General features: G+C 45.2%; 1 protein-coding gene and 2 non-coding genes across 4 annotated transcripts in view; all 3 read left to right on the top strand.

Moving 5' to 3' along the window:
* Positions 1 to 25,840, top strand: part of RPS5 (ribosomal protein S5) — a 367,355-nt gene that overhangs the window by 40,950 nt on the left and 300,565 nt on the right. The window contains exons 1-2 of one of the 2 annotated variants that reach the window (XM_044084345.1): positions 13,705 to 13,734; positions 25,471 to 25,680. In XM_044084345.1, the coding sequence (XP_043940280.1) occupies positions 13,711 to 13,734; positions 25,471 to 25,680 (234 nt within the window). In that variant the 5' untranslated portion in view covers positions 13,705 to 13,710. Of the gene's footprint in view, positions 1 to 13,704; positions 13,735 to 25,470; positions 25,681 to 25,840 lie in introns of those variants that run through there. The other variant, XM_044084344.1, reaches the window with a different exon arrangement.
* LOC122812552 lies at positions 12,576 to 12,707 on the top strand. Its single transcript, XR_006366519.1, has one exon. It is a non-coding gene; the product is annotated as a small nucleolar RNA SNORA3/SNORA45 family (small nucleolar RNA).
* Positions 20,578 to 20,710, top strand: LOC122812554. Its single transcript, XR_006366522.1, has one exon. It is a non-coding gene; the product is annotated as a small nucleolar RNA SNORA3/SNORA45 family (small nucleolar RNA).

Below are 25,840 nucleotides of genomic sequence, written 5' to 3' on the forward strand. Positions count from 1 at the left end.
CGGATTTGGAGGAAGGGGAAGGTTCCCCACGGTCACCCCCCGAGGATGTCTCATTTGGAGACATCATGGAAATGCTCCGTAAGGGGGTGGTCTGCCCCAAGTCTTCCTCGGACGAGTCCGTGTTCTTGGAGGCATTTGAAGCGGGCCTGTCTACCTCTTGGGTGTCCCCTCCTGCCGACCCCCTGGTGGACCTCATTACCACCAGGGCGTGGAAGGAACCGGACACCGTGGAGCCAATCCCTAAGAGGCCCGACAGGATCCTCAGCCCACCGTCTGACCGTGCCCATTGGAGTAAGGGGCCTCCGGTAGATGCCATGTTGATGGCGGCGGCCACCAAGAGGGAACTTGCTCAGGAGAGTCCCTCAGTCCATCCCCCGAGCAAGGAGTCTCGGATGATGGACCGCTTGGGGAAGCGGATGTTTAGTTCAGCAACCTTCTCTGTAAGGGCGCTGAACTACCTGGCACACGTTATTAGGATGCAGAGAGATCTCATTAAAGAATACGCTGCATCTCCCCCAGAGTCCATGTCGGAGGAGGACAAAGTGCTGCACTCCACCCGCATGGCCACTCTTAGATCAGTTACCAATACCTTTATGCGGCTACTCTCCCATGCTACGGAAGGCGCCGCTAGAGCCGCAGGGGCAGGTCTAGTCACTAGACGTCAGGCCTGGCTCCGTCATTGCGATTTCTCTGAGCCCTTCAAAGCGTCATTTGCGAACGCCCCCTTTGGTTCTGCCCTCTTTGGCAAAACCGTTCGCGACACTTTGACCCAGAGCGAGAAGGACGGGAAGACGCTGTCTGCCGTCGGAATCCGCTTCTCTGCACCCCAGAGGCCCTATTCTAGGAACCAAAAGGGTCAGAAGAAGATGTGGTTCCGGAAGTCGCAGCAATCCCAGCCTGCTCCGGACAACCAGTCCTTCCGTGGCAGAGGAGGACAGGGAGGACGCCGCCCTAGAGGCAGAGGGGCTCCCAGGAACTTCGGGTCCAGAGAACCCTTCTCTGAACGGCCTGCGCAGCAACCCTGAGGGGTTGCCCGGCTGCTCCACTCTGGAGGCAGTCTGGGGACGTTTTTCGGGGCACCTAGCGGCATGGGAGTCCATAACATCAGACCGCTGGGATCTCCAGATCATATCCAGAGGATACCGCATCCCTTTTCGTCACTTACCAAAATTGAAGTCCCTCCCAGACGTTCCACCCGGTCAATGGGAGGCCGCTTTGGCAGAAATTGGCCATCTGCTAAAGAAAAGAGCCATCCAGCCCGTCCCCCCAGACCAGATCGGATCAGGGTTCTACTCCAGGTTCTTTTTAGTGCCAAAAAAGACGGGGGATCTAAGACCAATTTTAGACCTTTCTCTCTTGAACCTGGCAGTTCCCAAGGAAAAATTCCGAATGGTCACTCTGCAATCTATTCTCCCCCTTCTTGGAGAAAATCACTGGATGTGTTCCATAGACCTCAAAGATGCGTACTACCACATCCTGATGGACAGGCGCTCCAGGAGGTTCCTCCGCTTCCGGCTGGGAGCCAGTCACTACCAGTTCCGGGTCCTTCCCTTTGGTCTCACCACAGCCCCCAGGGTGTTCACCAAAGTATTAGCAGTGGTAGCGGCCCACCTGAGGCTTCAGGGGGTGCAGGTCTTCCCCTACCTGGGCGACTGGCTCCTTACTGCCCCAACAAGGCATCTACTACTGTTGGCGCGAGACTCCTTTCTCCATCTTGCTCCTAATCTGGGCATTACTATAAATGCAAAGAAATCCAACCTGGCGCCCACACAGCTCTTAGATTTTATAGGGGCCAGGTTAGACACAAGGAGTTTAAAAGCCTTCCTCACTGCGGACAGAGTTCAAAATCTGCAGCTCCAGGTGCGGGCCATTCTCCACTCAAGTTCTGTTCCGGCGGAGTTGGTCCTGAGGGCTCTAGGGTCCATGGCATCTGCTATAGCACTTCTTCCTCTCGCCAGGCTCAATATGCGCATCCTCCAGTGGACTCTCTTAGTACAGTGGTCATACCTTGCTCTTCCTATGCATCATCACATTGCGATCAGCAAGGCTTGCAAGCGGTCCCTCCGGTGGTGGCTTCACTCCCCAGATCTCCACGGAGGCCGCCCATTTTGTGCTTCTCCCCCTCTCGCCACGGTGGCCACGGACGCCTCCCGCCTCGGGTGGGGGGGGGGCATTTTGCGGGCCGGACCGTCCAAGGCACGTGGAACGATTCAGAGACCTTACTGCATATCAACGTTCTAGAGATGAGAGCAGTGCTCTTAGCGTTGCTAGCACTTCAGGACTTTCTTCCCTTGGGAACAATTGCGATTCAATCGGACAACATGTCTGTCTGATACATCAACAAGCAAGGGGGAACGAGGTCTTCCTCTTTGTCGAGAAGCCATGAGAGTTTGGGAATGGGCAATCTCCACCAACCGCTTTCTAATAGCAACGCACATTCCGGGTCGGTCCAACATCCTGGCGGACAAGCTCAGTCGCACCATTCTGACCCCTTACGAGTGGTCTCTCAATTTTCAAGTAGCGGAACGCATATTCGCACGGTGGGGAACTCCTTCATGCGATCTTTTTGCCTCTCCCTCAAACACCAAGTGCGACAGTTTTTTCGCTCTGATACCTCCTCCTGGAGGTTCCCCAAGAGACGCTCTGGTGCATGCTTGGCCACCCGGTCTTCTGTATGCTTATCCACCCTTGCCTCTGATGCTCCAAGTTCTTCAGAAAGCCTCTCGGGTGGGTTGCAGAATGATTCTCATTGCTCCGTTTTGGCCTCGGCAGATCTGGCTCCCCTTCCTAAGGTCTCACTCGGTGAATCCTCCTTGGATTCTAGATCCTATTCCGGATCTGATATCTCATCCATCCTGCCTATCTCCTCCGAACCTGGACAACCTGAAGCTGACCGCTTGGCTGCTCCAGTTCCACTCTTGATCAGGACTCCCGGTATTTCGTCCCCTGTTAAGGCGATCCTGGGGGCAGCTCATAAACCGTCCACTAGAAAAGTCTACCGCAGCAAGTGGAAACTTTTCTTTGTGGGCGGAGCGGCAAGGCCTGAATCCCTTCACAGTTCCTCTCCCTTTAGTGCTTGATTTCTTAACCACTCTCTTTAACGATGGTGCCAGCAGTTCCACAGTCAAAGTACAACTTGCGGCAATTTCACATTATCACATTGGTCATGACTCTAGTCCACTTATGTCAGCCAAGTTGTGTAAAATTTTCCTTAAAGGTACATGTTAAGTTGTCAATCTCGCCTTCATTCTTGCTTGATGGGTTCGGAGCCGATCCCTCGGCTCCGACTCGGCACTTGCTAAGCTCGAGAGTCACTTTTACCAGCTCGAGGCAGCCCCATATCCCATGATGCAAGGCGGTAAGTACCCAGATCTCGTTTGCCGCTTCGCTTAGGAGGTCTTCTTTTTACCAGCTCCTGGTAAGTTATTCACTTTTGTGAGATTTAAGCCCCTTTTACTAAAAAAACCTTTTATTGATAGTTTTAAGTTTATTTTGTACTTTTTCTGACAGAAAATCCCTGTCTCCTTTAATATTTTGTTAGTCAAACTTTTCCCTATCCCACCCCTGTTAGGGTGTGTGTGTTGGTTTTATAGAATACCTTTTGGTATTTTATTTAAGTTAATTTTGACTGGTGTGTGTGTGTGTGTGTGTGTGTGTGTGTGTGTTTTTTCAGCACCATGTCAAAGGAGAGGGTCTCAGGTTTTAAGAAGTGTGACTCGTGCTGTCAGAAGATGTCTCTGACAGACGGTCACACTTCTTGCCTGTATTGTCTGGGCCCTCTTCACCTGCAGGACTCCTGTGCTATTTGTCATTCCTTCAGCCAGAGAGTCCTGCAGGAGAGCAATAAGCTGATTCTTAGGGGCCTTCTTGCCGGAGGGCTCTCCGGCTAAGTCGGCTCCACCTAAATCAGCAAAACCTTCCAAGGCCCAGGCTTCTGTATCTAAGCCTGCGGCCTCGGCTCCGACTTCGTTTAAGTCGAGATCGCTCGGCTGGAGCCGATTCTAGCTTAACAAAGCCTTCGCCGATGGCTATCGGTGCGAATCTGTAGTGCCCACTTTGATGTCGGCTCCGATCGGTTCCGACACCCATGTGGCACAGGCATCGGTGTCGGCTCCGATCGGCTCCGACACCGTTACTTTGGTGGCTGTATCGGCTCCGGCTGGAGCCGATACATCGAGGCTTTCTGTCGGCTCCGGGGAGGCGGGTCCGCCAGGGTCTATAATATCGGCTCCGATGGCTCTTTCCAGGAAGAGATCGAGGTCTCCTTCCTTGGAGCCGATACTTTCGGCTCCGGCTTCACCTCTTCTATCGGAGCGGAGCCATCGGAGCCGATCTTCAAGGTCTTCCAGACTGTCAGATCATGACCTTGAGAGAGTGGTCAGTAGATTACTTAAGTCACAGGTACTGGCCCAAATGTTACACAGTCCGTCTCAACAGACGACTGTTGCTCCACACCCCGTTACAGTTCCTCCTTCAACTCTACCCCAGAGCTTGGAGTTGGAGTCTTCGGGAATGGTTACTGCTACGGCTGGAGGACGGATACCCCCTTCTGTTCCTTCAGCCTCTACTCTTATCTCCTCTTCGAGACCTTCCTTAGAGGGATTCGGTGGTCGGGCTTCCATGGTCTCCTCCGAGGGGGTGAGTGGCATCGGACCCTTGTCCGAACCCGCTCTTCCCCTTGGAGCCTCGGCCTTGGTGAGCTCTGCTCCGACATCTGCCTCTGAGACTTCCCTTTCGGTGGCCCCTGACTGTTGACATCTCTGCCACTTCTCTTGCTACAGGACCCAGAGATCCTCCGCCTCAGGTTTCCCCATTGGGAATTTCCCCCTCTTCCGAGGATTCTCCTGATGTTTCGGGAGATCCTCCTAGGAAGAGGACTTGTAAGAGGAAGCATGTAGACTCCCCAGAGTCTGTCACTTCGGATACTGACTTTGATGAGTCAGAGGGATCCCCTAGATCCCCCTCTGAGGATGTCTCCTTCTCAGACATCCTAGAACTTCTGAAACAGAGGGGAAACTGGCCCACCAACAATCCCTCTGAGGATGAGTCAGTATACCTAGAGGCGTTTGGATCTCGGCCCTCCACCTCCTGGGTGTCTCCGCCTTTCGACCCCCTTATGCAGGTCATTGCACAAAAGGCGTGGGCAGCTCCTGACTCTGTAGAGCCAGTCCCTAGGAGGCCTTCAAAATTTATCACTGCCCCGTGTGACAAACAATTCCTTACTAAGGGTGTCCCCGCTGATGCCATGGTGGTGGCTGCGGCCACCAAAAAGGAACTAGCAGATCCTTCCGTGCCCGTCCATCCTCCTAATAAGGACTCTAGGACCATGGATAGATACGGTAAGCGGATGTTTTCCTCAGCGACCTTTGCTATGCGTTCGCTGAATTACCTATGTCACTTCACCAGACTCCAGAGGAATATCCTGAAGGAGCTGGGAGAAGTAGTTCAGGATCCTACAGCTGCAGGGGCTCAAGAAAAAATTGCTTCTCAGCTAGGAACCCTCAATTCCATTGCAAACTCCTCCATGCGGCTAATATCTTATGTTGCGGATGGAGCGAGTAGAGCCGCAGGCACAGGTGTGGCTCTTAGACGCCAAGCCTGGATGCGGCTATGTGATTTTGCGGATCCCTTTAAGGCGTCCTTCACAAATTCTCCCTTTGATGGGTCAGCTTTGTTTGGCCCTCAGGTGAAGGAAACCTTGACCAGGTGCGAGCAGGACGGCAAGACTCTTTCTGCTGTTGGAGTCCGTTTTCCACCCCTTCTAGGCCTTATCCCAAAGGACAGAAGGGTGGGAAGATGTGGTTCCGTAAATCCCAAGGAGTCACGCCGGATTCACGTGGTCAGTTTACCCCTAGAGGCAGAGGGGTAACAACAACAGACGCCGCTCTAGAGGCAGAGGGGTCCAAGAACCAGGGAAACAGGGAGTCTCTCTCTGACAAGCCCTTTCAGCATCCCTGAGGTGTTGCCCGGCTGTCCTTCCTTGGAGGCAGTCGGGGGAAGATTATCACTGTACCCAGAAGCCTGGCATTCCCTCACTCAAGACAGATGGGTACAGTCGATCATATCCAAGGGTTACATAATTCCTTTCGAGGAAAGTCCCTTCCCCTAAAGTTCCCTTCCAGATGTACCACCCGGTCTAAGGGAGATTGCAGAGTCAGAAATCGCAAAACTACTGCAAAAGAGAGCCATTCAGCCAGTTACAATAGACCATTCAGAGCCCGGAATCTACTCAAGGTTCTTTTTGGTCCCCAAAAGACGGAGACTGGAGACCAATATTGGATCTCAGCAGACTCAACAAGTCTGTCAGGAAGACAAGATTCGAATGGTCACTCTTCAGTCAATTCTGCCCTTCTTACAGAAGGACAACTGGATGTGCTCAATAGATCTTCAGGATGCGTACTATCACATCAAAATTCACAGACGCTCCAGGAGATTTCTCCGCTTTCGGCTGGGGTCCAGTCATTTCCAGTTCAGAGCCCTGCCCTTTGGTCTCACTACAGCCCCCAGAGTGTCCACCAAATGCATGGCAGTGGTCACGGCTCACCTGAGACGTCAAGGATTCCAGGTGTTTCCGTATCTCGACGACTGGCTCCTGTCAGCCACCACCAGGCATCAGCTTATACAAGCCAGGGATTACACAATAGACCTTTGTTCTCATTTGGGCATCTCAATCAACTTGAAAAGTCATCCTTATCGCCCTGCCAGTCTATTACCTTCATAGGCAAACTTAAACACTGTTCGGATGTCAGCTACCCTTACAGAACAAAGAGTTTCAGACATTCAGACTCATGTCAGGATCATTCTGGCCAGCAAGAAAATACAGGCCAGAATGGTTCTAAAGGTATTAGGTCTCATGGCTGCGGCCATTACTCTTCTTCCCTGGCTCGATCCTACATGCGCCTTCTTCAGTGGATGCTGTTCACACAGTGGTCATACCAGCAACTTCCAATGCGTCACCAGATTCTGGTGACACAGACATGCAAAGAGCATCTTGCTTGGTGGATCACATCGTCTCAGGTTCACCAAGGCAGGTACTTTGTACCTCCATCCCGATAGCCACTGTCACCACGGATGCCTCCCTGATCGGGTGGGGGGGTCATTATCAGGGCAGGATGGTTCATGGGACGTGGCAACCATTCGAGTACCATCTGCACATAAATGTCCTGGAGATGAGAGCAGTGCTTTTAACGTTGCAAGCCCTCAACGACTTTCTTCCCGTAGGGACAATTGCAGTCCACACAGACAACATGTCTGTAGTTTGGTATATCAACAAACAGGGCGGAACCAAGTCCTACCCTTGTGTCGAGAAGCGCTCAGACTTTGGCAATGGGCGATCTCCTCTCATCGGTTTCTGGTAGCAACGCATATCCCTGGGAAAACCAACATTATAGCGGACAGATTGAGCAGAGCTATCCTCATGCCTCACGAGTGGTCTCTCAAGCAATCTATAGCGGAAGAGATTTTTCTGGAATGGGGTCGTCCATGTTGCGATCTTTTTGCTACTCCCCAAAACAGCAAATGTCCAGACTTCTTCAGCCTCTTCCCTCTATCAGGCCATCCCCCCAGAGACGCTCTGACCCAGGATTGGCCCCAGGGACTTCTATATGCCTTCCCTCCATTTCCTCTGATCCCTCAGGTGATCCAGAAAGCTACCGTTTTGAGAGCCAAATTGATTCTCATTGCCCCTTACTGGCCTCGACAAGTTTGGTTCCCGTTCCTCCATCATCACCTTTTGGTGCAGCCGTGGCATCTGGACCCAGTGCCAGATCTTCTGATTCACCAGTCGGGTCAGCTGCACCGGTCAATCCCTTCTCTCAACCTCACAGCATGGTTGCTCCACTTCCTTCCTTAGCCAGGCTTCCTTTGATCTCTAACCCAGTTAGAGACATCATAGTAGCTTCACTAAAATCCTCTACCAGGAGGATTTACACAAGCAAATGGAAACGTTTCTCTTATTGGGCTAAGGCCCAAAATATTGATCCTTTTACTGCCCCTGTTCAGGCAGTTCTGGACTTCTTAGCAGAGATTTTTCATGCAGGCTCCTCTTCTTCCACAGTCAGAGTTCAATTGGCTGCTATTTCCAATTTTCATGTCGGGATAGCAGATCATAATATTATGTCCCATAGGCTCTGCAGGGCCTTCTTGAAAGGAATTTTCCTACTAAAACCTCCAATCAGGAATCCTCCTCCTCAGTGGGATCTAAATTTAGTGCTGACATCCTTGATTCTTCCCCCCTTCGAGCCAGCTGTTTCTTGTTCCCTGAAATATGTTTCTTGGAAAACGTTATTCCTAGTGGCTATTACATCTGCCAGGAGGGTGTCTGAACTTCATGCTCTTTCGGTTCGACCCCCCTATTTGGTTTTTCACAAAGACAGAGTATCTTTGAGAACTAACCCAACCTTTTTACCTAAGGTCGCTTCAAAGAACAATCTGAATCAATCCATTTATCTCCCGGTATTTTTCCCTAACTTTTCAGATAGAGCTGAACAAAAGCTACATTGTCTTGATGTCCACCGTCAACTTAGATATTATTTGGACAGAACAAAAAAATTTAGAAAATCTGATCAACTTTTTGTTTCCTATGCGGATAATAAAAAAGGCCTTCCTGTTTCTAAAGTGACTTTGTCCAGATGGCTTTCTTCGGTCATCTCTGAAATTTATACGCTCAGGGGAAAACAGCTGTGCTCAAAACCTAAAGCACATTCAACTAGGAGCTTAGCTACTTCTACAGCTTTTCAAGCTAGACTTCCTTTGGACACTATTTGTGCAGCGGCCACTTGGGCTACTCCTCACACTTTTGTTTCCCATTACAAATTGGACTTGGCCTCCAGGGACAGAGCCAGTTTTGGCTCTACAGTCCTCAAGAGTTTGTTCCATTGAGCCACCCAGGATAGAGGTGCTAGGGACGCGGTCCCATCAAGCAAGAATGAAGGCGAGATTGACAACTTAACATTAAGAAGTTATGTACCTACCATAACGTTCCATGTTAGTTGTCTTCTCGCCTTCTTTCTGCGACCCTCCCTCCTTCCCCCTGGCCTGGACAGACCTTGTATAAGAAACTGTTATGCTAAAGACCATTCAGACCTGGTCCTTTTTCCATCTGTAAGTTTCTTTCTTCCTTTGGGAAGTATTTTATGCTTGGTGCTATTGCCCTTTGTCAGCAAACGAGATCTGGGTACTTACCGCCTTGCATCATGGGATATGGGGCTGCCTCGAGCTGGTAAAAGTGACTCTCGAGCTTAGCAAGTGCCGAGTCGGAGCCGAGGGATCGGCTCCGAACCCATCAAGCAAGAAAGAAGGCGAGAGAAGACAACTAACATGGAACGTTATGGTAGGTACATAACTTCTTATTTCCTTCTCGGGCCCCCTGTAAAACAAGCGGTTCCTCCCTGGGACCTCTCCTTAGTTCTCCAGGCCTTGACCGCCCCCCCCCCCCCCTTCGAACCAGCGGCTACGGTAGATCTCAAATTCTTGTCTTTCAAGACTGCTTTTTTAGTAGCCATTACATCGGCCAAGAGAGTTTCAGAGCTTCAAGCATTATCAGCTAAACCTCCTTACTTGGTCTTTCATCCGGACCGTGTTTACCTCGGGACCACCCCGTCCTTTCTTCCTAAAGTAGCTTCTGAAGCAAACATTAATCAATCCATTAACCTCCCTGTTTTCTTTCCTAAATATGAAAACAAAGGTGAATACAAGCTTCACTCCTTAGATGTTCACAGGCAACTTAGATTTTATCTAAACAGAACGGCTGGTCATAGGCAATCCGACCAGTTGTTCATTTCCTTTGCTAAATTTAATTTGGGCAAGCCAATTTCTAAAGTCTCTCTGTCTCGCTGGATTTCACAATGTATCTTCTTGGCTTATCAAGCTTCAGGAAGGCCCTTTCGGAGGGTGTACACGCCCATTCAACCCGGTCAGTATCTACCTCTGCAGCCTTTAAGGCTAGGATTCCTCTAGATGATATTTGTGCAGCAGCCACGTGGGCTTCATCTCATACTTTTATTTCCCACTACAAGTTGGATCTTGCATCTAGGGTAGAGCATCCTTTGGCTCAGGTGCTCGGAATATCCTTCCATGATGGCCGCCCAAGATTCAGGTAGCTGGGGACTCTGTCCCACAGGTTGCAGACAAATGAATCTCCTACTTCAGATTTAGAAGTTATGTACTCACCGTAACGTTCCATCTGAGTAGGTGTATTCATTTGTCTGCAACCATCCCGCCCTCCTATCCCCCTGGCCTTTCAGTTTCCTGCATATTATGTGTTACCCTTTTCAGGGTGTTCTTGCTGTTGGCAAACTCGATCTGAGGTCATGAGGGTAGAGCAGGGCATTATGGGTGAGGGAGGAGCTGAGAGCTTGGATCCATAGCTGGTAAACCATGCCGGTTCGGATCCGATATCGGATCCATAACCCACAGGTTGCAGACAAATGAATACACCTACTCAGATGGAACGTTATGGTGAGTACATAACTTCTAATTTTAACCCAATTTTCAGAATGTGATTGGGTAAATAGTAATGAGTTGCTTATAGTGGGATAAATTAACCTGAAAGAGGGCAGTGTCTAAAATTTGCAGCTGTCCAGCTCAGGTTATACGGTGGAAGTCTGAGTTGAACAACTTTATGGTGAAAGACTTGAAAGAACAAAACATGTTGACCCTGTGCAAGACCAGGTCACTGCATTTTTGGGTAGATATCTTTAAACCAACAGTAATGCAGAGGTCTTGTACTAATGTAATTCAGAATTTCAACTGCTTTCTTTCTCACTACTTTCAGCTTATCTTGTTTTGTCAGTTTAGTGTGGAATTTTGTTGCCATTTATGCCTACTACAGCCTTGCTACTTTACAATCCACAATATGCTTTTATTTACCTCTGTTATTGGTGATGGGGGGGTCCAGCTTTTCTCCACTGGCAAATCCTTCAACAAATCTGTCCCAAAAGGCAGAACCTTGGACTTAAGAGAAGAGTTGCTGGGCATCTTGTTATTGTTCTGATCTTTGGGATGTCCTTGAGTGTGGTTAATGTGACTGCTTGCTTAGCTGTAGTCCTTGCATTTCTGCGCAAAACTTCTGCTGAATAAATATAATGCTGTTTTAACCACCTCCCCCATTTGCAAATATATTTCGTGTATTGCAAGAAGCTTTCAGATGAATGTGGTTTTTATCTGTGTTTCTCCAGAGCTGTCAGCGTTAACATGAGCAGTTTTCAGTGACCTCTTGCTTGGCAGTTTTTATAATTTTCCTTGTTACATTTTATTTGAAAAGACTCTGAAGCTGACATTCTAACACTTGATTTTATGAAAATTTATTCATAGCCTTCTGGTAAAGATCTTCACTTTTCTAATGAATTTTTATACCTAAAACATTACATTTCAGGTAAGCCAACTGTCTGCCCGTACATGGATATAGATTTGTAGATGTTTAAACTACCACAAGGGCCTCTACGCTTAGCCATGCATCTCAAATCGCTGCCAAGTTGTGGTACCCTTGATCCAAGTATAGGCAGTGCTTGGGAGATGAAATATATTTAGTCTGCCTGTGTCCATTGGAGACCTAGTTGTCACACCAGGATGTCTTCTGTTCTCTATCTGGTTGTACAAGTTGCACTTGAATGGGTTAAGGGAGCTCTCCCATGGATGAAGAGCCTGTTCCAGAAAAGGGGTAGTCTCTAGGATACATACCTCTATCTCCAGTAGGTCCTATTTATAGCACAAAACGGGCAATTCAGGTGCTGTTTTGCGATTTGTGCAAGGGCCCATCAGAGTGGGGTCTGATGCCTTGTATGTCAGGAGTATCTCTCTCCTCAACATCTTGTTGGAGACAGAATACAGGGATAGGGCCTTGAGGCGGCCTGCAGTATTACTTGGGTTCCTCACTAAAAGAATGCAAGACATAGCGTGGTTGTTCGAATTGTTGGATATACCTGGTTGGGTACATGCCAAAGTTGGTTTTGTACTCCGTGATGGGTCTGAATGCCAAATACAGTGACACAACTACTTCCTTGGACCTAGATGCCATAACTAGTAGCACAACATAGTGATTCACTACTGTAGGCATGTGGTGATCATAGGCTAGATTAACTACCTGCATGTGCCCAGGTCTCTGACTGCTGGGTCAACTCTTGGGAGTCTGTCATCTGTATGATTACTAGGGGTGGATGACTTCTAGGATACTATTATGCATTTCTTGGTGTTTAGTTTTATTCCATGGCTCTGGTGCCAGTTATTTGTCTGTCAGCCCTTCCTGTAGAAATTTTATGTTGATGGAGGATTCATTGACTGCTCCTAATTTGCATCAATCTGCAAAGCTTGTCTGCTATTGGCCTTGGTTTCAGAAAAAATGTCAAAAAGGAGTGGTCCCAGGGCCGATCTCTTGAGTGTCTGTGCTTACTGGCCCCTTTTTTTTGGATGATCTGTTTAAATTAGTTCTGTATTTCTGGTGGATACAGCTACCTCTGTGCAACTGTTAACATGCTTGTATTTGGTTTCTGTGAACAGTTTGTGTAGGTAAGTGTTCCCAGGGTTTATGTGGGCTTGAAATTTTGCCATGTTATCACTTGGTAGTAACCTTTCTTCCACCCGAGGCTAGAGTCACACCTTGGCATTTAGTCATGTTGCCCTGGCGTGCTACAGCTACTCGGATAGTAAAGTCTGAGCCTATTCACTGACTGAATCTTGTGGTGCAGCCAGTCACCAGCTCAGATACATGGTTAAGTTTCAGTGCAGTTATGCGCTATAGCCAAAGGTAGTTTTGTGGGGGTAGGGGTACACGGTTTGCTTCACCACTTGCATTAATTCTGGTTATTTCAGCTTTTCTTTGCAGTGACTGTAAGGAGATTGAAGATTCTCTTCAAAGTACTGTGATGCATTGGATAACCTGCGAACTGTGAAGGGACTAGTGGGCAACAGCTTGGGGGGAGGCAAATGGTGGTAGCGTCCTTGGGGAGGTATGCCTGTTTGAAGTGGGTTTTGGTGTGCTGTAAGAAGCCTGTCAGTTCTGTCTTGGCAACCTGTCTCATTTTGTTCGCTTTCCAATTTGTGACTGGTTGATAGTAGCCAGGGGGTGGTGACGTGCTACTTCATGTTTTGGATGCGTTTTTAAAGTTGAGCATTGATTGTGCTATGTAAGAAAAGGTTGCCTTAATTCTCAAAGTAACAAGGCCTTGACATTGTGTCCTTCTAATGTGCAGTCTTGCTCTTTGTACAGTTTTTATATTTTGGTTTTCTTTTGTGAGACCATGGAGATAGTATATTTTAAGTGGGTGTTTGGGGGGGGGGGGCTGCCTTCAAAAAGCATGCTTGTAGGTTTAACTTTCATACATAAAGATCAACGGAACCATCTGTGGGGTTGTTCCTCCATTATTCTTGGCATTGTCCAGATTTCTTGCACTTGGAGGTTGAGGCATGCTTGCAGCAAATCTAAAAGTGGGGAAACTTTAAAAACAGCAGTACGCAGTCTTCATAATGTCAAGTATGTGACTTTGTAGAACTGATGCATTAATTGGCTAACAGATGTAGTTTAAAGAACTTTTTAACTACTACACACAACTGAACAAAATGGTGACCTGGGTCTTGTTTTGTTTAGAAATCAAATGAGGAAGACTAAAGGAGCATTGTTTGTGCTACCCCCAGTGGGTTGTAGGTTTGTGCACAGTGTAAAGTTCCTGGTGAAACCACCACTCAAGCTGACTGGGGAGGTACAGATAATCCTGGATGTTGGAAATGCCTCTTTCAGAAGTGAGGGGACCTGCTCTGCAGAAGGTTCACTGCATGTCTTGCTCCTGTGCCTAGCTATGCATGTGCTATAGTTATGGACAGGAAGAAAACAGAAGAATGCAAACCACCCTGATGGCTGTTCAGATGGTGGTCCCTCATAGTCAAATTTTACCAATTAATGATCAAATGGGTTGATGGGCTGGGAGGATGTTTGCTGATCGATAGTGTGGAATTATTACATGACTTTCTTTCCAGACTGTGACTTATCTTCTCTACTTTGGCAAATATTCTTGAACAGCTGTACTGGCAAGCAGGCTTGCCAGAGAGGCAGAAGATGGAGCTTCTTCCATGGCAGTCTAACTGGTCTCTTCAGAGAGCAGCAGCACCATGGCAGGGTTCTGCACCCAGGTGTTTGCTTGATGTTTGCTTCCTCATTGGAAATTTTTTGCTGAAGCCATTTGTTTTTGCAACTAAATTACTTTGATTTGCTTATCTTTGGGGGGGGGGGGGGTTGTGTGACATTTTTTGCCCTGTGCCGGTCAACAATAAGACTTCTTTCTACCGTTACACACTGTGAGGAGAGGGGGTCTTCCAGGTAATAGTGAAGTGGTTTGCACTCTCGCAGGCATCTTGCCAATAAGAATTTGTCTGTTTTGTGGGTTACCTCCTCCCATCGTGGTGCTGTGTATCCCCCCGATTGTGTTGATGTTCATCACCAGCTTGGACTACCACTCGTGTCTTGCATGCACTGGCTCCTCTTATTATGATACAAGCTGATTGGGGGGGTCACCCCTTCAGATGGGCACACCCATTCTCCCTACCTGTGACTGCAAACACCTGTGCAACTAGATTGGCTCCAGTTACTCAGGACTATAGTTGGGGCTTTATCTTGTATATTCATTGATTCAGGCTTCTGGTGTAGTTTTATTGCTGTAAAGAAAAAAATTGTGGGTCGTGAGTTTGCCTATACTATTGACGTGGCCAGAACTAATCAACCTGTTTTAAGGCAAGGTTCACTGTTTGGCTTTGGATTTCTTGGGTTCTCTCTACTCTGGAGTGCCCCGCTCTGTGGGGGGTGTCCAGGTGTGTAATTGTGGAGGGGAATGGATATAAATTAAATACTTTGGAGTAGTTTTTAATAGTAGGCTGTCCCCCCCCCCCCCCTCCCCCGAGTTTAGGCTAGAGTGAATTCAAGCTACTTGGATTAGAGAGACACTTATAAAATATGTCCCTCGTTTTGGTACTTGTCTGTTACTATCAGGTGCATTTTTCAAACTGGTTTATCAATTTCATTCCACTGCAATCTGACTTGACACTGTTACCCCGATATAGCACCTATTGAGAGTTGAAATGTACGTGCAATACATTTCTACATGTATTGTGTGCGTTAAACATGTATGATTAGAAATGTGTAATTCAGGTATCTAAAGTACACAGTTGCAGAATAGGTATAGGGGGTCTGCCGATGAGGACTGGCCTTGACGTCGCCTATTAGTTTTTCTTGTTCTGTGGGACTTTATCTGAGTGAACTTTAACAGTTCAAACTTAAAGGCATTTGTGGGGCCTTTTTTAAATCCTTCACACCAGAGGTGTTACATACTCAAAAGTAACTTCTGTTTTGCAATAGCTGTCTGTGGATGGAAAACTGTGACATGACCGTGTACCATAAGCAAATGTCAGCAGCTATTCTTCCTTTGTTTAACTAGTGGGAATTTATATGAAACTAAGTCAAACACTCACTAGATATCCAAATGTTTAAACATTCAGTAAACTGTAATGGGTGCTTTGGGTAAAATCTCTGGGTGGGGGATATGCAGTTTAAAGTGGCCATAAGTTTTTTACTTTTCATTGAGCACTGTCCACAGTAAGTGGTGTGGTGGTGCTGCGGTAGCGTTGTCGCCTCATAGCAAGACATTGTCCCGTTCGATTCTCATCTAGAGTGTCTTCTGTGTGGAGCCATACGTGAATGGGGTGTGCCTTCATTGAAGGTTGTGCGTCAGGGCTGGTAACCTGATACGTAAAAATCCACTACCAATCATTAGCGGACCAGAGTTCCGCTGTGGCGACCCCTAACCAGGAAAAGCCGAAAGACACAAACTGTCCACAGTAAGTGGTTATCCTTAAAGGTCTGGGTATAAAAGCAGTTATCATTGGCATCACACTTGATGCTCCGGTTGCCCCAGTTTGCTTGTAGGTAAACAGTGTGCATGTGTGTGCATGCACAGGGATAGTAGTGAGTTACACTGTATACATCCGAGAACAGCTAGCTGTATTGCTATGGCATTCATTTGGTCGCACATAGACATACAAGGTATACACAGTAAGTGGCTGTAATCTTATCACATTTGTCTGTGTGTAGGTGGTGGGCAATGGGTTGCAGTGTAACAGCAAAATTCTTTAGATAGGTCATACTGTTTCCGGTGGGGTTGCTGTAATAGTGGCCTTCAACATCTCTGAGTTGTCATTAAACCAGAGGTAAGTACTTCTCATTACGGGACTGTATATAAAACTACTGCTTACTGCTGCAAATATGTTACAATAACTGATACCTTCTGTGGGGTGGGTTTGGCACAGATGCAGGATTCAAGTCTAACTTTAGGCTACTGTCCAGCTTAAAATGTTCTTTAAGGGCAGTTAACCTAGTATATTTACTTAATGAACCAACAGAATGGGTATGCAGACCACCACTACAGACAAAATGAAGATGTAATCAAATGATTTACCCAAGACTGTGTCAACAGTACAATTTGGGGAATGCTGCCTGTAGTTAATATCATAGCATTTTTGTTTTAAAGCAATTGCAGAAAATGAACAAAGTTGCATGTGGTCATTTTGAGTATCCATTAAAGTTGATGAGCTACTCTCCTCAGGAGTAAAGGGGACCCTTCCTGCTCAACTAACAACTCCACCAGCCAGTAAATAAACAAAATAAGATAAATACAGCTCAGCCATAAACGGTCATGTACTCTGTTTGCAGGTTGTGCCGTAAGCTGGTACTACCTTCTACACAATTATACCACACCCGTTATTTGTTTCAAAAAGGTAGAACAGCAGCTCGTACAGCTGCAAATAAAATATGCCTTTAAAAATGTCCTAAATGACTGCCTTAGCAAAATACCCCCCACCCTTCGGTACAAAAAGATATGAAGTCCTAATTCAGTCCTAACCTCTCACCTAAGAAGTTACCTCACCTGAAAAAATAACTGGACACACATTTAGTGAAAGTCTGCAGTAGGCCCCTGGATTTACCAACCACAACAAAATGTAATCCGAAGTACTTTGTTTATCTTTCACACAAATACCACCTCATTAAGAGAAGAAAATTGACTTACTCTTCATACCCTCCAACTTACGTGGGTGTCATTTCTGCAGAGCTGCCCAGTACACCAATTAACAGCTTTCAAGAAATTTGGACTGTTCATTAGAACCTACACTTAGAACCAAAGCAATAATCTGCACAAAATTCCGAATAGGCTGGTAACCAAAAGAACACCAGACTTTAGTAGCGCAAAGCATACAGAATGCTTGAATTGCTTTGTAAAATTTGAAAAATCTGTAGAACCAACAATTTACATTTTGTTAGAATCATCCAGTCGTGTGTGTGTGTGTGTGTGTGTGTGTGTGTGTGGCACGCACAGTGTGAAAACCGAGGAAAAATACTTACCTGTGTGTCTTTGCAGGGGAGCAAGCGGGGGCTGCACCCCCTGCTATTTAAATGTACCCACTCTGAGATCGCACTACAGTGAGGGAAACCTGCAAATCCCAGGTTCCACCCTATACGGCGATCCCAATAGACAGTTGTCTGAGTTTCAGAACTTCTGAGATATTGTCTCGGTCGTATCGTATTCTGAAGTTTTGAAACTTCAGCAATGTGATAGGGACCCATAATAAATATGTATAAATGCCAGATTTTTGTGATATAAAAAAATGAGACCACAGTAAATCCATTTCAAAATATTTCCCACCTTTAAAATTAACTAGAACCTGTACAATTCAATTGAAAAACAAATCTGTTGGGTGGGGGAATATAAAAAAGCGTACAATAAGCTGGTTGCATAAGTGTGCACACCCTTAAAACTATGTTGAAGCACCTTTTCATTTACAACATTCAGTCTGTGCACACCCTTAAAACTGTGAAGCACCTTTTGATTTACAACATTCAGTCTTCTTGGGTACACACCTGCCATCAATTAGAGAGACTGATTAACCCCAAATAAAGTTCAGCTGTCATAGTAGGATTTGCCTGACATTTGCTCCGTTGCCTGCTACAGCAAAAGCCATGGTTCACAGAATGCTTAAAGCATCAAAGGGATCTCATTGATAGTCAGGAGCAGGGTACAAAAAAATTTCCACAGTATTGGATATACCATGGAACACAGTGAATAGTCATCAAAAAGTGGAGAAAATGTAGGACAACAGTGACATTGCAAAGAACTGGATGTCCCTCCAAAAATTGAAAAGACCTGACTAAAACTGGTCAGGGAGGCTGCCAAGAGACCTATGGCAACACTGAAGGAGCTGCAGGAATTTGTGGCAGTACTGGTGAGTACAACATGACAATCTCCTGTATTCTCCTGGACTGTGGGGTAGGGTTGCAAGACAGAAGCCTTTTCTTACACAGAAAAACATCCAGGCCCTGGTGCAATTTGTAAAACAATACATCATGTCTCCCAAAAGCATGTGGGAAATGCATTATGGTCTGATGAGACCAAAGTTGAACTTTTTGGCCACAGTTCTAAAAGTACATTTGGTGCAAAAGCAACAGTTTGCATCACCAGAAGAACACCATCCCCTATGGTGAAGCAAGGTGGTAGCAGCAGTATACTTTGGGGTTGGTTTTCTTCAGCTGGAACTGGTGCTTTAGTCAAGGTGGAGGGAATTATGAACAGTTCCAAGTACCAGTCACTTTTGGCACAAAACCTTCAGGTGTCTCCTAGAAAGCTGAAGATGAAGTGGAATTTCACCTTTCAACACAATGACCCCAAGCCTACATCCAGATCAGCGAAAGAATGGCTTCACCAGAAGAAAATTAAAGTTTTTTTTTGGAATGGCCCAGCCAAACCCCACACCTAAATCTAACAGAAAATCTGTGGGGTGACGTGAAGAGGGCTTGTGCACAAGAGATGCCCTCATAATCTGACAAATTTGAAGCGGTTTTGCGAAGAAGAGTCGGCAGATATTACCAGGTCAAGATGTGCCTTGCTGATCCTACCCAAGAGGACTGAATGTTGTAATTAAATCAAAAGGTGCTTCAACAAAGTATTTAAGGGTGTCCACAGTTATGCAACCAGCTTATTGTAAGTTTTATTTTTTTTTTTCCTTAACAAATTGTGGTACTTTTCCATTTAACCCCTACCACTTTGTTGCTGTGTGTTGCTGTCATTTCATCGGCAGTTTGAATTGCCTTCTTTCCTACAGCACTGAAAAAGATATTAAAAGAAATTGTATGCCATACCTTAAAGGTAAGATGGATCAGTTTGAAAAACATTTTAGTTGAGTAAAAATGGGGATAACAGTATAGGAAGCAGATCAAAATAGAACCAAATATTTTAAGAAGTAAATGAACACTTGGTCCTCTTGCAGAAGACAAATACTTGATGGCAAATTGTTTGCGTTCTTGACTTGCAGTAAGCATTTGGATGGCTTCCCTTTAGTAAATCAACAGTGATCCCTACAAATAAAACAAAGTTGTTTTTTTTATGGACAAATTAGGAGAAGGAAGATGCATTGAGATGCCGTGGTTTGGAGACGACTGTAAATGCTGTGTGGTGTAAACCTAAGTTGAGCACCCATCGATGTTAGCCTGAATGAGTTTTACATTTTAGTTCGTGTAGGTTGGTACAGCCTCCTCTTTCTTTCTAGAAGTACAGTGGCTAAAATATTTAAATGTGGCTTTTGCCTAACCATGATGCTTTTTTCTTGTTAACCTCACCCATCTTCCAGGACATTTTCATTATGGACGAAAAGAGGGCTACTGACAAACTATTTACTTAACACCACTGCAATCTCTGTGTTACAGTTTGACTCTAGGCTTTTTTCTGATTGTGTTTAACAGTTGGACTCCAATGCTCACTATTAACATAAGGAACGCAAGTCATGGGGGATTGTTTTCTGCAGTTGGATGAATGAAAATGTTAACTGGGAACTGTCCTTGTGGAAGAGAAGGCATTAGTCTTGAGTACTGCTGTGATTCCTGTTCCAGTCTTTGCATGCGTTACATTAAGCGCAAAGAGATAGGGGTTTAATGGAAAAGAACCCAAGTTTTTTTTTTTTTTTTTTTTTTTTTTTATTACAAAAACCTGGCATTTTTGATTGTGAGTATAGTTTGATTAATTTTATACAAATGTAAGTGCCTCAGTGATTCAGTAAAGGTGTTTGTGGTGGGGGGTGCTTAGAAAGGACAGCTTGGTAAGCTTTTTAAAATAGCTGAATTGGTCAGTATCTGCAGAAGCTTAAGTGAGGCAAACACACACCCTTTAATGTGATTTTGTTTGTTGCACAGAACCTTGGTTGGGATCTGTAAATGTTTGTGTGTTCAGTCTATCCAGAACCCAGATTTGCAAGTGGCATCCAGGTGTTTCCTTCAGTTGTGACAGTCTGGAGTAGGTGTTTACTGCCTGGTGGCTATGTCATGGAAAGTGGTTCTGGGTTAGGAAGCAAGGTAGCACCTACCTGCATAGTGACTGAGTGTGGTAGGTACTTTCAGTGAGGAAATTTAATATGTACAAGGTTTGTGAGATATGAGAATCTTGCATGTAAAAACTTTGATTTGCCTTCCTAAGGGAAACTAGTGATTTTCTAGCTTTAATGGCTTCAGGAAGCAGTGGGTTTAATTTGCTGTTCAGGGTGGAACAAGTTCAGGTAACCGAGGCTAGAGTCACACCTTGGCACTTGGTCATGTTGCCCTGGTGTGCTGTAGCTACTCGGATAGTAAAGTCTGAACCTATTCACTGACTGAATCTTTGTGGTGCAGCCAGTCACCAGCTCTGATATATTTTTAGTTAGAATGCAGGCCTTCAACATGACCGAATATAAATATAAATATAAATATATATATATATATATATATATATATATATATATATATATATATATATATATATATATATATTTGTAGTCTGTGCAGTTTAATGCACATTTTGAAATGCTGCTCAGTAGCTGTAATACTTGCTCTGTTAATGGAATTACTGCAGTTCTCTCCCAGTGGTGACAGTTCCTTTTTATAACTTTGACACTCCCTTTGAGTGGTAGTCAGGTTGCAAAATATACAGTGGTATACATAGGGTGTGACTGGTTAAACCTGCATAAAGTTGAGCCCAGTAAATGCTCACTGGATGGATCCTCGCTACAAACTGCAGCTGTTGTTTTGGGGCTTCCTTCTAGCATAATGTTGAGAGCCTATTGGAGGTGTCCGTCCATGTAGCCATGGAGGTGTGTTGTCCCTTTTACTTCTACTGGTGTAGCTTGTAGTGGCATTTCTGTTTAGATTTTAGCCCCTGCCTCCAAGGACCTGTAGTCTGCTCCCCTGGTTCAGGGTCATCAGGCCTCTTAGTACTACTGTGTCCTCCCTTAGTACGGGTGAATGAGTATTGACGGCTTATTTCCTTCTTTCCTCACCCAGCTCCTCTAATATTCATACCATTATTTGATCTCCAGTTATTTAGTCAATGCATAGCTCCTCTAATATTCATACCATTATTTGATCTCCAGTTATTTGGTCAATGCATCTTTAAGGAAAGGTAAAAGATGACAGAATGAGCAGCAGAAAGATTATCCCTACAGTCCATGAGTATGGTGTAAGAATAGAAAAATGTAAAATTTTTGTTTTAAAATACTTAAGTGGTGTGCATGTTGCATGCAACTCTTGTGCACAGGCTATTATGACAGCATGATGAGTCTGCTGCCTTTTTGAAATGAAAAATGTTCCTAAGTAGGGAAGTTGGTATTCTATAACCTAAGCAAAAGAGAAGTCCGCTGTCTAAGCCCCCCCCCCCCATTTCTAAGTGTTTCACCGCTCTGTAGCATAGTCTGTATTTAGTCAGATGTTCTCTGTAATCTTCTGTGATGTTGCTTTTATTTTTCATTACTATTGTGCAACTTTGCAGGCTTTGACCATCCCACTTCCACTAATCCATAGTTTGTTTCCAAACTACAGAACATTTCCCCCTCGCAGGGTGATACATTAACAGATTGGAATAGAACCCCTAAGAAGAAAGGAAAGGGGGAAAAACAAAGAACAGCTTTCCCAAGTAACATGATTATCTGCTTGTTTTAGTCCTCTTCTCTCACCCCAGAAACCTCGTCTTACTCTGACTTTAGCTAATCTTCAGCATCAAATGGTTGTGTTCTGAGGGTGATCAAACGATGGTGGCACTTGCAGTGGAGAACCCCTTCAATTCCCAGGGAATTCCCTCTTGCAAAAGGAAGCAGATGTCGATCTTCTGATTTATGCACAACCTGATGTTCCAGTGAGTAATAGAACCAATGCCCTTCAGTTTGAGGCAAAGGCTGCTGTTGAGGATTTTTCTAGCCCCCAAACCGGATGGATCCTGGCAACCAATACTGGATCTTCGACTTGTCAGGGTTCGAAATTTCATATCACTTTACCCTTGATCCCAGCCCTAGCTTTCATGCTGCAAGTTAGACCTAAAGAGGCCTATTAACGTATTCATATTGCCATGCAGTTCTGGAGTTTTAGCAGCTTGTGTCTGGCTAAAATTTTCAGTTCTCTGTTTTACCCTTTGGAGACTGCTGTGTCAGAGGTATTTACTAAACTCCTGGTTCCAATAATTCACTGTGGACTTCAAGGCATACACATTTTCCCATATTTGGATGATTGTCTAACCAGTATACAGTAGATTGATTTATCCGCATTTAGAACCAGCCTTTCAAAGTTTTCAGGTAGGAAATGTAAAGTCTGAATATGTAAACGTATGTATTCACCTGGGCATGTTTGAGCTTGTAGCCAGCTAGTGTGTGAAAAATATTCTTGTCCTCTGGAATTACTGAATGTATTCCTGTGTGTAGAAAAAAAAAACTTATCTGGTTCAATTACATGTTTGATTATCTGAAACGTTTGATTATCCAAACTACCGTAGGTCCCAATTAGTTTGGATGATCAACTCTTTACTGTACCAAGAATTATAGCCATTCAGTTTAAAATTCTAGGCTATAATTCTTCTCATTCCTTAGCCAAAATGGTATTCCTGGGATGATGGGCTCAACCAAGAGAAGTGTTTTTTTTTCTCCCTCCCTCCAGGCATAGTAGTAATGTTCAGGCTGTTGCTTAGTTTAGGCTGGAGAAACTCTGGAATCTGTAAAGGAAGTTTCTCATTCTGTTCATGTCATGCTGCACATTGCAATGGTTCCTCCCATCAATCTGGACTCTACATCTACACCTTTTGACTTTTCAGCTTGCAGCCTATTTCTGGGGTTTGTGAAGAATGAGATCGGATGGTGGATAGATTGCAGCCCATTTTTTCCTTCCATCCCCACTCCGGGCACTTCATATCTGGAATGGAGGTATAAGTGCAGGCTCTTCAAGGTCCTGTATACAGTTGGAAGCATACAGATGTTGGGGATATGTTTATCTATGCTTTTGAAGGCCTTAAATTATCTCTGGTCCTAAGAAATTCTGATGTCACAAACACCTCATTGATGTGTCATTCTCATGGATTGACCCCCACCTAAAACATGGGGGTACCAAATTTAGTCTCATTTGCAGACTGGCCGCAATAGCCTGGGGCAGGGTAGCAGTTCAGCTGTTAACTCTTCAGGCTTCTTACATTCCATCAGAGCACAGCCTTATTGCCACAATCTCAGCAGGGGGATAGACCCCCCCCCAATAAAAAATAAAAACACTTGGAAAGTTCATCCTGTAGTCTTCCAAAACTTGATCCACCTGTGGGGAACACCCTCCACTTTCAGAACAGGCTGCTAAAATTTCTGATGCAGGTCTCCTTGCAGGCAGTTTGGATGATAGATGCTTTTTCACTTCCATGGATGAGAATGTTCCGGTATGCCTTTCTGTTTACTGAGTTCTAAAACTCCAAAGGGAGACTCCAAAAACTGTAATGATGACCCCCTTCTTGGCTGTCTACAGGAAATGGCCATAATTCATGTAGGAATGGAGGTTTTGTTGTCTCACTTGCATGTAGTGGTATAGGTTTTGAGTACATTTCTGTTTAGAACTTGTCATTTGTCGTCATAGGTCCTACCTTTACTAGCTTGACAGTGCAGAGAGTCCCCTTCGCTGGTCTTGACTGTCCCTCCTAGCCTGCAAGCCTGTGCTTGCTGGTGAGCAGATCTCTTCAGCCACAGTCTTGTATACTGCAGTGATGGGAAGTGTGTAATTCTTCTGGTTTAATAAAGTGTGGTATTTGTATACGTACAAGGTTGGTTTTAGACTGCTCCCACTCTTTTTTTTTTTTTTTTTTTTTCTCAAATTGGAAAAAAAAAATGCTCTCAGTTGGCAAAAATTGCCTAAAAAAAAATTTACTTTCATAACGGCTCTTTGCTCATCAGACCTACCCCACAGACAGTGGTTATGTAATAGCTCTTCACTACATTCACACTTTTCACAAAACTGTGCCCAAGTTACACTAGCTTCTTTTACAAGTGTACTAGCAGCTCTGTAGAAGAGGTGCCAATCATTTTCTGCAAGCAGTCTGCCTCCGATTTGCAAATCGTGGAGCAGTCGACAGTTGCATAGCAATAGCCAGTGAGTGGATGTGGTATAGTAAAGAGTTGCCCACGGTTGGTATGGTTTTAATCACAAGGGCAAAGCATGAGTGATTAAACTAAGGCAATCATGGGTAAATCTTCAATGTACCACACCCTGGGTTTGGTTATGGCTATTGCACAAAAGTCTTTGTACAACGGCTCTGTGGTGTTCCGCTTTCCTTGGATATCCTGCTGTTTTACTGTGTACTGCGCATGCATATGAGACCTGGATTTCCACATTACACAGTATATCAATGCCTTGAAGGTTTAAATTCGGACACTTGGAGATGCGAGAGAGAGGACAGAGACAATACGAGGAAAATCAGGTGCATGTCACTGTCCGAATTTCTAACTATTTTTTATTGTGAAGACTTAACAGTTAGCATATAGTAATGGAAGAAAGTCCGGGTGACTGGACCTTTTTCCATTTTAAGATATGCTACTTTTACTAGCTTACTGGCTGTGATGACCGGTCAACGTACTAGTCTTCAAATGTTAATGGCCAGTAGTTTTATAATTGAATACCTTACACTTAACAGTGGTACAAAGTTGACTGTCATCCAAACAGCTGCATTCAAATTCCTGTCTGCTTAAATGATTGGTGTGACTGTGTGATACTAACTCTGCACTGGCCGATCGTGTGCCCTGTTAAATTGTATGCACGGCAGCTGTTCCCTTTGCTTGCCCTTGCTATGGCTTTGAGTGGTGTCTTGGGAGTAGTGAGCTGTCATGTGGCCTGCCTTGTGAAAGCATGTTTGCATCTCCTACCTTGCCCAGTAGCTGATGGATCTTCCTCTATTGTAAGCCATACACATTCTAACCTGTCATATGTTGTCCCAGCTCCAATTTTTTTGTCCTTTTTTTCACATGCTGTGGAAACTGTCTGGAGGACTGATTATGTACAGTAGCATGGAGACTATTTTGAGGATTTTGTTTACTAACTGCTGAAAGTAACTTCAAGGTTTACTGTAAAGGTGTGTGTTAGTATAACTTTGTTCTGGAGTGTCTAGAAATTGTTTTATTCTTATTTCCAAGGATTACATTGCTGTCAAGGAAAAGTATGCAAAGTACTTGCCCCACAGTGCTGGCCGATATGCTGCCAAACGTTTCAGGAAGGCCCAGTGCCCAATTGTTGAACGTCTGACCAATTCTATGATGATGCATGGTCGGAACAATGGAAAGAAGCTGATGACTGTCCGTATTGTGAAGCATGCCTTTGAAATCATCCATCTACTAACGGGTGAGGTATGTATATAGGCTGTACTGTTGGTTTGGCAGTTTTTTGTTGTGTATTGGTGAGTTTTATCATATAGCATGGAAAGCCTTCAAAAAAAGATAAGACATAGTAAAACTGAAGTCTTGTCTCTTGTTGCATTACATTAATATAGACTGGGATCTTTCTGAG

Source organism: Protopterus annectens, chromosome 9.part0 (assembly GCF_019279795.1).
Source record: "Protopterus annectens isolate FY-2018-M chromosome 9.part0, PAN1.0, whole genome shotgun sequence".
In the NCBI taxonomy this organism is placed as follows: Eukaryota; Metazoa; Chordata; order Ceratodontiformes; family Protopteridae; genus Protopterus; species Protopterus annectens.